At 47.7% G+C, this 15,041-nt stretch overlaps 1 protein-coding gene across 1 annotated transcript in view; it reads right to left on the reverse strand.

Moving 5' to 3' along the window:
• LOC137325103 (collagen alpha-1(XXIV) chain) overlaps positions 1–15,041 on the reverse strand; it is a 423,963-nt gene that overhangs the window by 333,149 nt on the left and 75,773 nt on the right. The window contains exon 2 of the mRNA XM_067989822.1: positions 4,569–6,013. Within this exon, the coding sequence (XP_067845923.1) occupies positions 4,569–6,013 (1,445 nt within the window). The remainder of the gene's footprint in view (positions 1–4,568; positions 6,014–15,041) is intronic.

Consider the following 15,041-nt stretch of genomic DNA (forward strand, 5'->3'; position numbering starts at 1 on the left):
AAGAGGTTGGTCAAAGAGATAGGGTTTAAGAAGCCTCTTAAAGGAGGAGAGAGAGGTAGAGGTTTAGGGAGGGAATTCCAAAGCTCAGGGCCGAGGCAATTGAAGGCACGGCCGCCGATGGTGAAGCGAAGGAAAATCAGGGATGCACAAGAGGCCAGAATTGGAGGAGCGCAGGGATCTCGGAGGGTTGTAGGGCTGGAGGAGGTTACAGACATAGGGAGGGGCGATGCCGTGGAAGGGATTTGAAAACAAGAATATGCAGGTGAAACTCCTGGTACAGCTGCACTGCCCGTTAAAATGCTGCATGTCTATGCTGTGCAGTTATGTCTGGAATGGGGACACACCATAGAGGCTACCCATAGGCCACGCATATAGGATTTGCCAGCCTTCTTTCACGTTTCATCAGTAACAGACCCTTAATCCTTCATTTTATCTCTCAATTGACAACATCAACAATATGAAAGTGCACCCTTCTCAGGCACATTCATCTTTTCCTATTCTCGCTGCAAACCTGCAGTGCTACAATATCTGTGACATTTCCTTGGTCCTCAATTCTATCCATTTTTATTTGCAGTCACTTTGCCCTCATCTTTTATTTCCAGCTGAAAAACTGGTTTCAATATTTCCAACCTGGTTCGGCCATTTTCGGAAGGATGTCCAGACCTTGAAGAGGGTGTGGAGGAGATTTACCAGAATGATTCCAGGGATGAGGGACTTCAGTTACGTGGATAGAGACTGGAGAAACTGGGGTTGTTCTCCTTCGAGCAGAGAAGGTTGAGAGGAGATTTGATAGAGGTGTTCAAAATCATGAAGGGTTTTGATAGAGTAAATAAGGAGAAACTGTTTCCAGTGGCAGAAGAGTCAGCAACCAGAGGACACAGATTTAAGATTATTGGCAAAAGAACCAGAGGGGAGATGAGGAGAATTTTTTTTATGCTGTGACTTGTGATGTTCTGGAATGCACTGCCTGAAAGGGTGGTGGAAACAGATTCAATAATAACTTTCAAAAGGGAATTGGATAGATACTTGAAAAGATGAAATTTGCAGGGCTATGGGCAAAGAGCAGGGAAGTGGGGCTAATTGGACAGCTCTTTCAAAAGAGCCAGCACAGGCACGATGGGATGAATGGCCTCCTTCTGTTCTGTACGATTCCATTATTTTCTCGTTTTCCATTTACACCCTCGACTGCAATCCTAAAACGATTCAGTGGAGGGAACTGTTAGGAACAATGGCAACTAGATATGTACAAAGCGATATTTTGTCTGCGTATGCATGCTGAAATGGTGTGACAATCAAAAAACAGGCACATCAAGCATGAAAAGAAGAACACTGTCCTCCCATTCATGCACCTTGGGCTATCGTTCTATTAAACTGGATCACATTTCAGTTGCTCACATGCTGGCCTTGCCAGCGACGCCCACATCCCATGAACGAATAATAAAAAAACAATTAAACTTAACCTCGATATGGCCTAATGCAAGTTTCTTTGAATTCTCAGGTTGGTTCAGTACTTGTCCCTAGTACGGCAATAAATCAAACGTCATTAATAAGCTGTTACATTGAGAAAAGTAAGAAGTTCAAATATAGCGCCCCATGCTAACAGGGAACGAAAATAGGGAATTATTGGAAGATGCATGATCTACAGGACAGAACGCCGTGGGATATATAAGTCGTCTCAAGCTGTTCTATGTTTCACTTATGGTGGGAGATGTTCACAACCGCAACCTTAAACCAACTGAAACCGGTGAAAAAGTAAATCACTTCATATAGCGCCAGAAGCAGCTGGAACCAAGGAGATAAGCGTACTTGAATAAATGAAATGCATTATTCTATTTCCACTGTTCCTGATACTATCTCATGTAACCAACTGGCACTGATTCTGCTCTAAGCGAGCAGCAATTACTTTTTACAACCACATGTTGTTAAGACATCTGGCCCGCCTTCCACATTGCTCCTTCAACAAATTTAAGTATGGTGTCAAAAGCCAAAGGCAGAACTTCTTGCGAGCCAAATCCACTTCCTGTAGAGATACCAAAGATTTTACGACGATCATAATTTTTTTTTAATATAATGCTCTCAATAGCTCTTATATTCCTGCCCCAGCATATCTTTTGGCATTTTATGAATTGGCTGAAATAGTATGACATGATTCCAAGTTTCGTGCTACAAAAAGCAAGGAGCACACGCACGCACACACACACACGTGAACACACACGCACACACACGTGAACACACACATGCACACGTGAACACACACATGCACACACACACACACACATGTGCATGCACGCACACATGCAGAGTAAATAGGAAGTTTGCCAAAATTAACTATATTAATGTGTACTTTCGTTCAATGCTTGCCTGCGCTACTAACGTAAAGCACGTGTCTAAGTCACATTATACATACGAACATACAAAATTGACCGGCAGGAAACGGCCTGCTGGCCCATCAAGCCTGCCCCACAAGAACTAAGAGAAAGGAGGGATAGAGGCACCTGGTCCAACAAGTAATGAGATGAACTTGTTTAAAAAGATCAGTTCTGTATCCTGAAGCCACTGTAGCGGCTCTCAGGATAACACGACATCCAGGCCATCAAACATTGCTGTGCAAGTGATGCAAGGGGTATGATTTTGACCTCGAGCTGGGAAGGGAGCTGGCGGGGAGGGAAGATTTTCGGGTTTGAAACCCGGAAGGTAAGTTGGCTCTGATCGCGACCTTAATGAGGTCAACAAATTTTACCTTCGCACCCGGCAGCCGGCCTGACTGACAGGCCGCAGCCAGGGATCGGAGGGAGGGAGAGAGGGATTATGGAGTGGGGAGGATATCAGGGGGCCAGGGAGGACATCGGGGTGCCAGGGAGAAGATCATGGGCCGGGAGGTGGAGATCGGAGGGCCGGGGAGGACACCAGGAGGCAGGAAGGACATCGGATCGGCCGGGGAGAAGATCGCGGGCCGGGAGGTGGAGATCGGAGGGCCGGGAGGTGGAGATCAGAGGGCCGGGAGGTGGAGATCAGAGGGCCGGGAGGTGGAGATCAGAGGGCCGGGAGGTGGAGATCAGAGGGCCGGGAGGTGGAGATCAGAGGGCCGGGAGGTGGAGATCAGAGGGCCGGGAGGTGGAGATCAGAGGGCCGGGAGGTGGAGATCAGAGGGCCGGGAGGTGGAGATCAGAGGGCCGGGAGGTGGAGATCAGAGGGCCGGGAGGTGGAGATCAGAGGGCCGGGAGGTGGAGATCAGAGGGCCGGGAGGTGGAGATCAGAGGGCCGGGGAGAACATCGGATGGGCTGGGGAGGACATTGGATGGGCCGGGGAGAAGATCGCGGGCCGGGAGGTGGAGATCGGAGGGTCGGGGAGGACATCGGAGGGCAGGGACTTGGAGATCGGAGGTCAGGTGACGAGTCGGAGGTAGGTGAGGAGCTGCCATCTGGGAGAGGTCCACCTTGTGGGGAGGTGCACTGTCGGGGCGGGGGGGGGGATGCAGTGGCGATCACGGGGGTCCTGTCAGCCAGGTGAGCTTGTTGGGCCTGGATGAAGCACTCCTGTCCCTCTGGGCCCACGAGCAGTGCAATAAGGGCCCTGCCCACCTGCTTTCACCCGCCTGGGTTAAACCCAAAAGAGGGTTAAAATTACCCTCAAGATGTGCCCGAAAAAAAAAATAGTGCCACACAGCCAGAAAAGCATAGGAAATGTCTGACTGAAATTCAAAGCTAATGGAATGCATATCACTGGAGAACTAGTGGCAGCAGAATTTCAGCAGACAACAACAATGACAACTTGCATTTATATAGCACCTTTAATGTAGTAAAACATCGCAAGGCGCTTCAGAGGAGCGATTATCAAACAAAATTTGACACCGAGCCACATAAGGAGATATTAGGACAGGTGACCAAAAGCTTGGTCAAAGAGATAGATTTTAAGGAGCGTCTTAAAGGAGGAGAGGTGGGGAGGCAGAGAGGTTTAGGGAGCGAATTCCAGCTTAAGGCCCAGGCCTCTGAAGGCACGGCCGCCAATGGTGGAGCGATTACAATCGGGGATGCGCAAGAGGCAAGGATTGGAGGAGCGCAGAGATCTCGGAGGGTTGTGGGGCTAGAGAAGTTTACAGAGATAGGGAGGGGCGAGGCCATGGAGGGATTTGAATACAAGGATAAGAATTTTAAAACCGGGAGCGAGCACAGGGATGATGTGTGAACGGGACTTGGTGCCAGTTAGGGTAGACTAGCAGCGACATTTTTCAGTAAGGCAGTATACTCTCTCCTTCCTGTACGGAAATTGGCTGCCATGACTGCACTTCAAAAGCAATCCACCAGCTACAAAGTGCCTCGGGACGCCCCCGGGAGGTCATGAAAGGCATCATGCACATCCGAGTTCTTTCTCCGGAAGACGGAATCACCGAGAAGCAGTAAATTAGGTTTCAGATGGTGCAAATTAATGACAAGCACAAAGGGAAATCCCAGTGACAAGCCATGCAGGCAACATTCACAAACACACATAGGGTGGAATACACACTGGGTTCATACGTTGTGCTGAGTATTTATGCATCACTGGTTTGAAAACAAGCAAAAAGACTTACAGATGGTCCTGGCTCGCCCTTTGGTCCCGGCAAATTCTCGTAATCAAAATAGTCAAGGAAGTCGTCATAATCATAGGCATAGTCTTCAATATCAATCTCGTGCGAATTTTCCATGGAGGGATCCGAATCCGCGACGGAGTGAACATTTTCATCCCGTAAATTGAACTGATTTCGTAAAGAGGTTTCTTTTGACGCCCTGTACAGAGTCGCATTGATCATCTGTATTTCCATGAGCTGATCTGAATTTTGTTCTACAATCTCGGATCGGTTTCTGTGGCCGAGGCTTTCTTTAATCTTACTTTGCTTCGCAAATGAAGTTAAGGGTGGAAAATCTTTAACATCAGATAACGGATTCTTCCGACTTTCGTCTTCAGTGACATTTTCAGATTGATCTTCTTCAGCTTCAGACCCCTCTCGACTGGATGACGCTTTAAATTTTCTGGCATCAGAGTTAAAATATGGATCAACGGCAGCTTGAACAGCAGTAGGGCCAATCTCAGTGTCATAGGATTGATGCAATCTTAAGGTATCATTGAAATGAGGAGCTGGCGATCTTGTAGTCAGAGGTGATGGAGAAGAAATTCTTGATTCAGCAGAATTCCTCTGGGTATTTGTTTCTATGCCTCTGGTCAATGAGTGACTTAAAGATATATTCCTCTCAGTAACTTTTTGCTCTTGTGTGCTAATGACGTTAGACGGTGGTGACGACGAACTCGGTTTTGTTTGCGACTCTTCGCCCAGTGGAGAGCTCACATAGTGAGAGCTTGAGTTGGCATCTTTTGCAGGTGCAGTGGCCAGTGGAGGTGACGGAGATCGGTAGGTGTCTGCGTGCCGGCACTGTTTCTTCACGTAATTGCAATAGTTTGTCGAAGCTTGCGCAGTCGGATAAATATCTAGCTGGCATATGGCACCTTCAAACTGAACCGATTTCGAGTTCATTCTTCCTAAAGTTAGTTTGCTATTAGAAACAAATTTCTGCGGTTTGTTAAGTAGTTCTTTGCTGATGTGCTGTTTGCCACAATCAGCATAAAAGGAAGCTGTTTTGCCTTTAATTTCAATAGCAAATGAATGCCACTGTCCATTGTGAGCATTATAATCAAAATATACAGATGGCTTCTCAGCAACATATACGACTAATTTTCTTGGTAAAATCTGTACACCAAATTGGAGTCTGTTTTTATTTCTAATGCTAAAAAGAAAAGCGTTGTTGACTCTATGAGAGCGGAGACTAACAATTATTGTGAATTCATTTCCAATATCTAGTGGCATGACGCTTGCAGTTTGAGCTTCAATGTGTGCGTCGCTCGACAGGATAATGCCCAGCTCTGTTGACGTGATCCCCTGAGGTAACGAAAGTGATGGCCATGGTTGTTGTTGGGTGGGTGACGACAATGAGAATTGTGCTTTGCTGTCTGTAAGACCAAGTTTCTGGAGAATGTCTACGCCTGGAATTTAAAAACAAAATGTCAAACAACAATTCATTTCATAGATTGACACTGATAGAATTACTTTGAATTTACAGCTTATAAACAGGCCATTTGGCCCAACTGGTCCATGCCGGTGTTTATGCTCCACACGAGCCTCCTCCAGCCCCTCTTCATCCCCGATAAGCTTAATCTTCTATTCTTTTCTCTCTTGTGTGTTCATCGAGCTTCCCCTAAATACATCTACGCTATTCGCCTCAACTAATTCTTGTGGTAGCGAGTTCCACATTCTAACCACTCTCTGGATAAAGAAGTTTCTCCTGAATTCCCTATTGGATTTATTAATGACGATCTTATATTTATGACCCCTAGTTTTGGACCCCTCGCGAGTGGAAGCATCTTCTCGACGTCCACCCTATCAAACCCTTACGTTATCTTAAAGATCTCTACCACGTCACCCCTCAGCCTTCTCTTTTCGAGAGAAAAGAGCCCCAGCCTGTTCAGCCTTTCCCGACAGGTATAACCTCTCATTTCTGGTATCATCCTTTTACAGTTTTATTGCCTTGTAATGCAACATAAAAGCTGGGATAGATCAGAAAAAAATTGTATGATGACAAACTTTGAAGTCTGCAAAAATGCTTTCACCTGTCTAAAATCCGAGGTTCCCCGGGAGGCACGATTTTTTGCGACTGTTAATTATGTAACAAACCATTCGCAGCAATCAATCACTCAAACACAAAACTGAGGAACTAATGAATAACCAGAATGGAATGCAAACACCTGTAAAACCCCAGGTCAAATGAAGCCCCTGGAGAAAATAGAATCCTTTGGATTGCAGTAACCAATGTTTTTAATCCATGGAAATGAATGCTCAGTAGCAATCTTTGTGTTCGTTTAAGAATTGATTTCAAAATCTCTTAAAAGTACAAGTGGTTATACATTTAAAAACACAAATGTTTTCATACCAAAGGTTTATGGGACTAATTGGACAGCTCTTTCAAAAGGGTTGGCACAGGCAGGATGGGCCAAATGGCCTCCTTCTGCGCTGTATGATTCTATGAAATGTTTTCTGATGGGGACTGAAACTGAATGAAGACTGTGCAAATTCTGCTCACTTCGGTATTTGGCATGAGAGAAAGGATAGTGTTTTCCCATTTCTCATGGTTGACAACAACCCAAGTCACAGAGGTGACAAAGGAATTCCATGATGTGGAGATGCCGGTGATGGACTGGGGTTGACAAATGTAAGGAATCTTACAACACCAGGTTATAGTCCAACAGTTTTATTTAAAAATCACAAGCTTTTGGAGGCTTTCTCCTTCGTCAGGTGAAGTGTGGGATTCCTTGAATGTTACCGCATTATTGTCAGAGAACAATACCTGATGATTACAGATAATCTTTCCAACAGTCCGTTGTCAAGGCAATCAAAGTGTTCAGACAGAGAGATGTTACATACAGGACCACCGAATATACAAACGGCCAGAACAAAAGACAGAGAGAGAGAGAAACATCCGAAAGGAAGTGATAGACAGAGAATGACCCGTTGTATTAAAAACAGATAACTTTTTTTCGCTGGTGGGGTTACGTGTAGCGTGACATGAACCCAAGATCCTGGTTGAGGCCGTCCTCATGGGTGCGGAACTTGGCTATCAATTTCTGCTCGACGATTTTGCGTTGTCGTGTGTCTCGAAGGCCGCCTTGGAGTACGCTTACCCGAAGATCGGTGGCTGAATGTCCTTGACTGCTGAAGTGTTCCCCGACTGGGAGGGAACCCTCCTGTCTGGCGATTGTTGCGCGGTGTCCGTTCATCCGTTGTCGCAGTGTCTGTATGGTCTCGCCAATGTACCTTGCTCCGGGGCATCCTTTCCTGCAACGTATGAGGTAGACAACGTTGGCCGAGTCACAGGAGTATGAACCATGCACCTGGTGGGTGGTGTTCTCTCGTGTGATGGTGGTATCTGTGTCGATGATCTGGCATGTCTTGCAGAGGTTGCCGTGGCAGGGTTGTGTGGTGTTGTGGACGCTGTTCTCCTGAAAGCTGGGTAATTTGCTGTGAGCGATGGTCTGTTTGAGGTTGGGTGGCTGTTTGAAGGCGAGTAGTGGAGGTGTGGGGATGGCCTTAGCGAGGTGTTCATCGTCATCGATGACATGTTGAAGGCTGCGGAGAACATGGCGTAGTTTCTCCGCTCCGGGGAAGTACTGGACGACGAAGGGTACTCTGTTGGTTGGGACGCAAGACATGCCAGATCATCGACACAGATACCACCATCACAACGTTGTCAACCTCATACGTTGCAGGAAAGGATGCCCCGGAGCATGGTACATTGGCGAGACCATACAGACACTGCGACAACGGATGAACGGACACCGCACAACAATCGCCAGACAGGAGGGTTCCCTCCCAGTCGGGGAACACTTCAGCAGTCATGGACATTCAGCCACCGACCTTCGGGTAAGCGTACTCCAAGGCGGCCTTCGAGACACACGACAACGCAAAATCGTCGAGCAGAAATTGATAGCCAAGTTCCACACCCATGAGGGCGGCCTCAACTGGGATCTTGGGTTCATGTCACGCGACACGTAACCCCACCAGCGAAAACAAGTTATCTGTTTTCAATATAACGGGTCATTGTCTGTCTTTCTCTTCCTTTCGGATGTTTCTCTCTCTCTCTCTCTCTCTCTGTCTTTTGTTCTGGCCGTTTGTATATTCGGTGGTCCTGTATGTAACATCTCTCTGTCTGAACACTTTGATTGCCTTGACAACGAGCAGTTGGAAAGATTATCTGTAATCACCAGGTATTGTTCTCTGACGATAAATGTGGTAACATTCAAGGAATCCCACACTTCACCTGACGAAGGAGAAAGCCTCCGAAAGCTTGTGATTTTCAAATAAAACTGTTGGACTATAACCTGGTGTTGTAAGATTCCTTACATAAAGGAATTCTAAGCATCTGCACCACTCAATTCCGCTACCACCGTGCTAACTGGGATAGATTCAGAACAGATCTAGCAGCTCAAAACTGGGCATCCATGAGGCACTGTGGGCCATCAGCAGCAGCAGAATTGTATTCCAGCACAATTTGTAACCTCATGGCCTGGCGTATTCCTCACTCTACCATTACCAACAAGCCAGGGGATCAACCCTGGTTCAATGAGGAGTGTCGAAGAGCATGCCAGAAGCAGCACCAGGCGTACCTAAAAATAAGGTGCCAACCTGGTGAAGCTACAACTCAGGACTACATGCATGCTAAACAGTGGAAGTAAGATGCTATAGACAGAGCGAAGCGATTCCACAACCAACGAATCAGATGAAAGCTCTGCAGTCCTGCCACATCCAGTCGTGAATGGTGGTGGACAGTTAAACAACTAACGGGAGGAGGAGGCTCTGCAAACATCCCCATCCTCAATGATGGCGGAGTCCAGCACGTGAGTACAAAAGACAAGGCTGAAGCGTTTGCAACCATCTTCAGCCAGAAGTGCCGAGTGGATGATGCATCTCAGCCTCCTCCCGATATCCCCACCATCACAGAAGCCAATCTTCAGCCAATTCGATTCACTCCACGTTATATAAAGAAACGGCTGAGTGCACTGGATACAGCAAAGGCTATGGGCCCCGACAACATCCCGGCTGTAGTGCTGAAGACTTGTGCTCCAGAACTAGCTGCGCCTTGAGCCAAGCTGTTCCAGTACAGCTACAACACTGGCATCTACCCGACAATGTGGAAAATTGCCCGGGTATGTCCTGTCCACAAAAATCAGGACAAATCCAATCCGGCCAATTACCACCTCATCAGTCTACTCTCAATCATCAGCAAGAAGGTGTCATCGACAGTGCTATCAAGTGGCACTTACTCACCAATAACCTGCTCACCAATGCTCAGTTTGGGTTCCGCCAGGACCACTCGGCTCCAGACCTCATTACAGCCTTGGTCCAAACATGGACAAAAGAGCTGAATTCCAGGGGTGAGGTGAGAGTGACTGCCCTTGACATCAAGGCAGCATTTGACTGAGTGTGGCACCAAGGAGCCCTAGTAAAATTGACGTCAATGGGAATCGGGGGAAAACTCTACAGTGGCTGGAGTCATACCTGGCACAAAGGAAGATGGTAGTGGTTGCTGGAGGCCAATCATCACAGCCCCAGGGCATTGCTGCAGGAGTTCCTCAGGGCAGTGTCCAAGGCCCAACCATCTTCAGCTGCTTCATCAATGACCTTCCCTCCATCATAAGGTCAGAAATGGGGATGTTCGCTGATGATTGCACAGTGTTCAGTTCCATTCGCAACCCCTCAAATAATGAAGCAGTCCATGCCCGCAAGCAGCAAGACCTGGACAACATCCAGGCTTGGGCTCATAAGTGGCAAGTAACATTCGCGCCAGACAAGTGCCAGGCAATGACCATCTCCAACAAGAGAGAGTCTAACCACCTCCCCTTGACATTCAACGGCATTACCATCACTGAATCCCCCACCATCAACATCCTGGGGGTCACCATTGATCAGAAACTTAACTGGACCAGCCATATAAATACTGTGGCTACAAGAGCAGGTCAGAGGTTGGGTATTCTGTGGCGAGTGACTCACCTCCTGACTCCCCAAAGCCTTTCCACCATCTACAAGGCACAAGTCAGGAGTGTGATGGAATACTCTCCACTTGCCTGGATGAGTGCAGCTCCAACAACACTCAAGAAGCTCGACATCAACCAGGACAAAGCAGCCCGCTTGATTGGCACCCCATTCAGCACCCTAAACATTCACTCCCATCACCACCGGCGCACAGTGGCTGCAGTGTGTACCATCCACAGGATGCACTGCAGCAACTCGCCAAGGCTTCTACGACAGCACCTCCCAAACCCGCGACCACTACCACCCAGAAGGACAAGAGCAGCAGGCACATGGGAACAACACCACCTGCACGTTCCCCTCCAAGTCACACACCATCCCGACTTGGAAATATATCGTCGTTCCTTCATCGTCGTTGGGTCAGAATCCTGGAACTCCCTTCCTAACAGCACTGTAGGAGAACCTTCACCACACGGACTGCAGCGGTTCAAGAAGACGGCTCACCACCACCTTCTCAAGGGCAATTAGGGATGGGCAATAAATGCCGGCCTCGCCAGCGACGCCCAAATCCCATGAACAAATATAAAAAAACTGTGCAAATTCTGCTCACTTCAGTATTTGGCATGAGAGAAAGCATAGTGTTTTCCCATTTCGCATGGTTGACAACAACCCAAGTCACAGAGGTGACAAAGGAATTCTAAGTTTCTGCGCCACTCAATTCCTTGAGATATTGGGGTAAAAACTGGTATGCGTTGTGCCCATTTTGCGTTGTAAAACGGGTGCAAAGCACGCCAATTTAGCAGTGGGACTATCTACGCCCAATCTGCGTCGGCCTTGGTCCCACTACCAAAACAGCGGTTAGGCCCCTTTAATATGTAAATTAGGGACTTGTATTTGTGGCCAATAATGAGCCTCACTTGCCTAACCACTGCTCCCATGTCATACCTGATGCTGCTGCTGTTTCAGAGGATGGAAGTCTGCTTTGTGCTGTGAGTGGGAGGTTTTGCAATAGTTTCCGCGAGATCAAGAATTCCCACCCACAGCAGAATTCCATCGGCCAGAGCCGCAGTAGGTAGAAGAGAGCATAGGCGAGGGGGGGTGACGGAAAGAAGTGTGCTCGCACGATCTGTGAAAGAGAGAGAGGAGGAGGAGAGGGGGGAAAAGAGTGCCAGCGTAAGACGGGGGGGAGGGGGAAAGGGAGGAACACAGGAACAGGAGTAGACCATTCAGCCCCTCGAGCCTGTTCCACCATTCAATTCGATCATGGCTGATCTGTATCTTAACTCCCTCTACCCGCCTTGGTTCCGTGTCCCTTAACACCCTTGCCCAACAAAAATCTATTAATCTCAGCTTTGAAATTTTCAATTGACCCCCAGCCTCAACAGCTTTTTGGGGGGAGAGAGTTCCAGATTTCCACTGGTATGAAGAAGTGCTTCCTGATGTCACCCCTGAACGGCCCAGCTCTAATTTTAAGGTTATGCCCCCCTTGTTCTGGACTCCCCGCACTAGAGGAAATAGTTTCTCTCTATCTACCCTATCAACTCCTTTTGATAGGGAAGGGGGAAGGGAAGTGGAAAGGTGACTGCCTGGACAAACTCAGATGGGCGAAGGGAAGATTGTCATCATGAAGGGGATAAACAACATCAATGTGAACTGAGGGGTGGGACTGGGAGTCACGGATTTGTTAAAGGCAAATCGTGATTAACTAACTTGATTGAGTTTTTCGATGAGGTAACAGAGAGGGTCGATGAGGGCAATGCGGTTGATGTGGTGTATTTGGACTTCCAAAAGGCGTTTGATAAAGTGCCGCATAATAGGCTTGTCATCAAAGTTCAAGCCCATAGAATAAAAAGAGCAGTGGCAGCATGGATACGAAATTGGCTAAGTGACAGGAAACAGAGAGTAGTAGTGAACGGTTGTTTTTCGGACCGGACGGAAGTATACAGTGGTGTTCCCCAGGGGTCGGTACTGGGACCACTGCTTTTCTTGATATATATTAATCACTTGGACTTGGGTGTACAGGGCACAACTTCAAAATTTGCAGACGACACAAAACTTGGAATTCACGATGAGCCTTTACAAAGCACTGGCTCGGCCACAACTGGAGTACTGTGTCCAGTTCTGGGCAGCGCACATCAGGAAAGATGTGAAGGCCTTAGAAAGGGTGCAGAAGAGATTTACTAAAATAATTCCAGGGATGATGGACTTTAGTTACGTGAATAGACTGGAGAAGCTGGGGTTGTTCTCCTTGGAGCAGAAAAGGTTGAGAGGAGATTTGATAGAGGTATTCAAAATCATGAAGGGTCTAGACAGTAGATAGAGAGAAACTGTTCCCATTGGCGGAAGGGTCAAGGACCAGAGGACACAGATTTAAGGTGATTGGCAAAAGAACCAAAGGTGACATGAGGAAGAACTTTTTAACACAGCGAGTGGTTGTGATCTGGAATGCAGTGCCCGAGGGGGTGGTGGAGGCAGATTCAATCATGGCCTTCAAAAGGGAACTGGATAAGTACTTGAAAGGAAAAAAAATTGCAGGGCTATGGGAAAAGGGCAGGGGAGTGGGACTAGCCAGATTGCTCTTGCATGGAGCTGGCAGGGACTTGATGGGCTGAATGGCCTCCTTCCATTCTGTAACCTTTCTATGATTCTATGATTCAGTGAGGAGGATAGTGATAGACTTCAAGAGGATATAGACAGGCTGGTGGAATGGGCGGACACGTGGCAGATGAAATTTAACACAGAAAAATGCGAAGTGATACATTTCAGTAGGAAGAACGAGGAGAGGCAATATAAACTAAAGGGTACAATTCTAAAAGGGGTGCAGGAACAGAGAGATCTGGGGGTATATGTACACTAATCTTTGAAGCTGGCAGGACAGGTTGAGAAAGGGGTTAAAAAAGCATATGGGATCCAGATGCCTCTATTTATATTGGAGCCATACTCTATTCCTCTATTATAAATAGAGGCATAGAGTACAAAAGCAAGGAAGTTATGATGAACCTTTATAAAACACTGATTTGATCACAACTGGAGTAATTGTGTCCAGTTCTGGGCACTGCACTTTAGGAAGGATGTGAAGGCCTTAGAGAGGGTGCGGAGGAGATTTACTACAATGATTCCAGGGATGAGGGACTTCAGTTACGTGGATAGACTGGAGAAGCTGGGGTTGTTCTCCTTGGAACAGAGATGGTTGGGACGAGATTTGATAGAGGTGTTCAAAATCACAAAGGGTCTGGACAGAGTAGATAGAGAGAAATTGTTCCCATTGGCAGAAGGGTCAAGAACCAGAGGACATAGATTTTCGGTGATTGGCAAAAGAACCAAAGGCGACATGAGGAAAAACTTTTTTACTCAGCGAGTGGTTAAGATCTGGAATGCACTGCCCGAGGGGGTGGTGGAGGCAGATTCAATCATGGCCTTCAAAAGGGAACTGGATAAGTACTTGAAAGGAAAAAATTTGCAGGGCTACAGGGATAGGGCGGGAGAGTGGGACTAGCTGGATTGCTCTTGCAGAGAGCCAGCACGGACTCGATGGGTCGAATGGCCTCCTTCCATGCTGCAACCGTTCTATGATTCTAAGAGCGGCCACATGAACTTGAGACGGGAGAGAGAATGCCAACATGATCTGAAGGGGTGAGAGGCTGAGAGATGGCAGTGAGGAGTGTAGGGAGAAGAGTGACAGCTTGAACTGTGAGGAGGAGGAGAGCGCCAGTGTGAACTGGGGGACGGTGGGAGGAAGAAGGAGAGGAGTACAAGCAGCAACTGGGGGACGGGGGGTGGGGGGGGGGGCGGTGAGAGGAAGGAGGGGAGTGCCAGCATAAACTGTGGTAAAGAATTCACTGGAGTCAGCAGCGGAGAAGTGGGATGGGCGCAGAGCCACCATGCCAACATCAGGCTATCTTTACGCCAAAGTGGAAAATCTCACAATGGGCCAGACTTGAACTTGCTCCGACCGATGTGGCGAGGCTGTCTGCACATCCTGCGGACAAAGACTACAAAAATACTTACCTCGTCCGACGTCCACGTGCTCCATTTTAATTTTTTTTCTCTGTTCAGGGCTGTGATATCAACACAGTGTCCTAGGCCCAACCATCTTCAGCTGCTTCATCAATGACCTTCCCTCCATCATAAGGTCAGAAATGGGGATGATCGCTGATGATTGCACAGTGTTCAGTTCCATTCGCAACCCCTCAAATAATGAAGCAGTCCGACCCTGCATGCAGCAAGACCTGGACAATATCCAGGCTTGGGCTGATAAGTGGCAAGTAACATTCGCGCCAGATAAGTGCCAGGCAATGATGATCTCCAACAAGAAAAGGTCTAACCACCTCCCCTTGACATTCAATGGCATTACCATCACTGAATCCCCCACCATCAACATCCTGGGGGTCACCATTGACCAGAAACTTAACTGGACCAGCCATATAAATACTGTGGCGATGAGAGCAGGTCAGAGGCTGGGTATTCTGCGGTGAGTGACTCACCTCCTGA

The sequence above is a fragment of the Heptranchias perlo genome, chromosome 9 (genome assembly GCF_035084215.1).
Source record: "Heptranchias perlo isolate sHepPer1 chromosome 9, sHepPer1.hap1, whole genome shotgun sequence".
NCBI lineage: Eukaryota > Metazoa > Chordata > Chondrichthyes > Hexanchiformes > Hexanchidae > Heptranchias > Heptranchias perlo.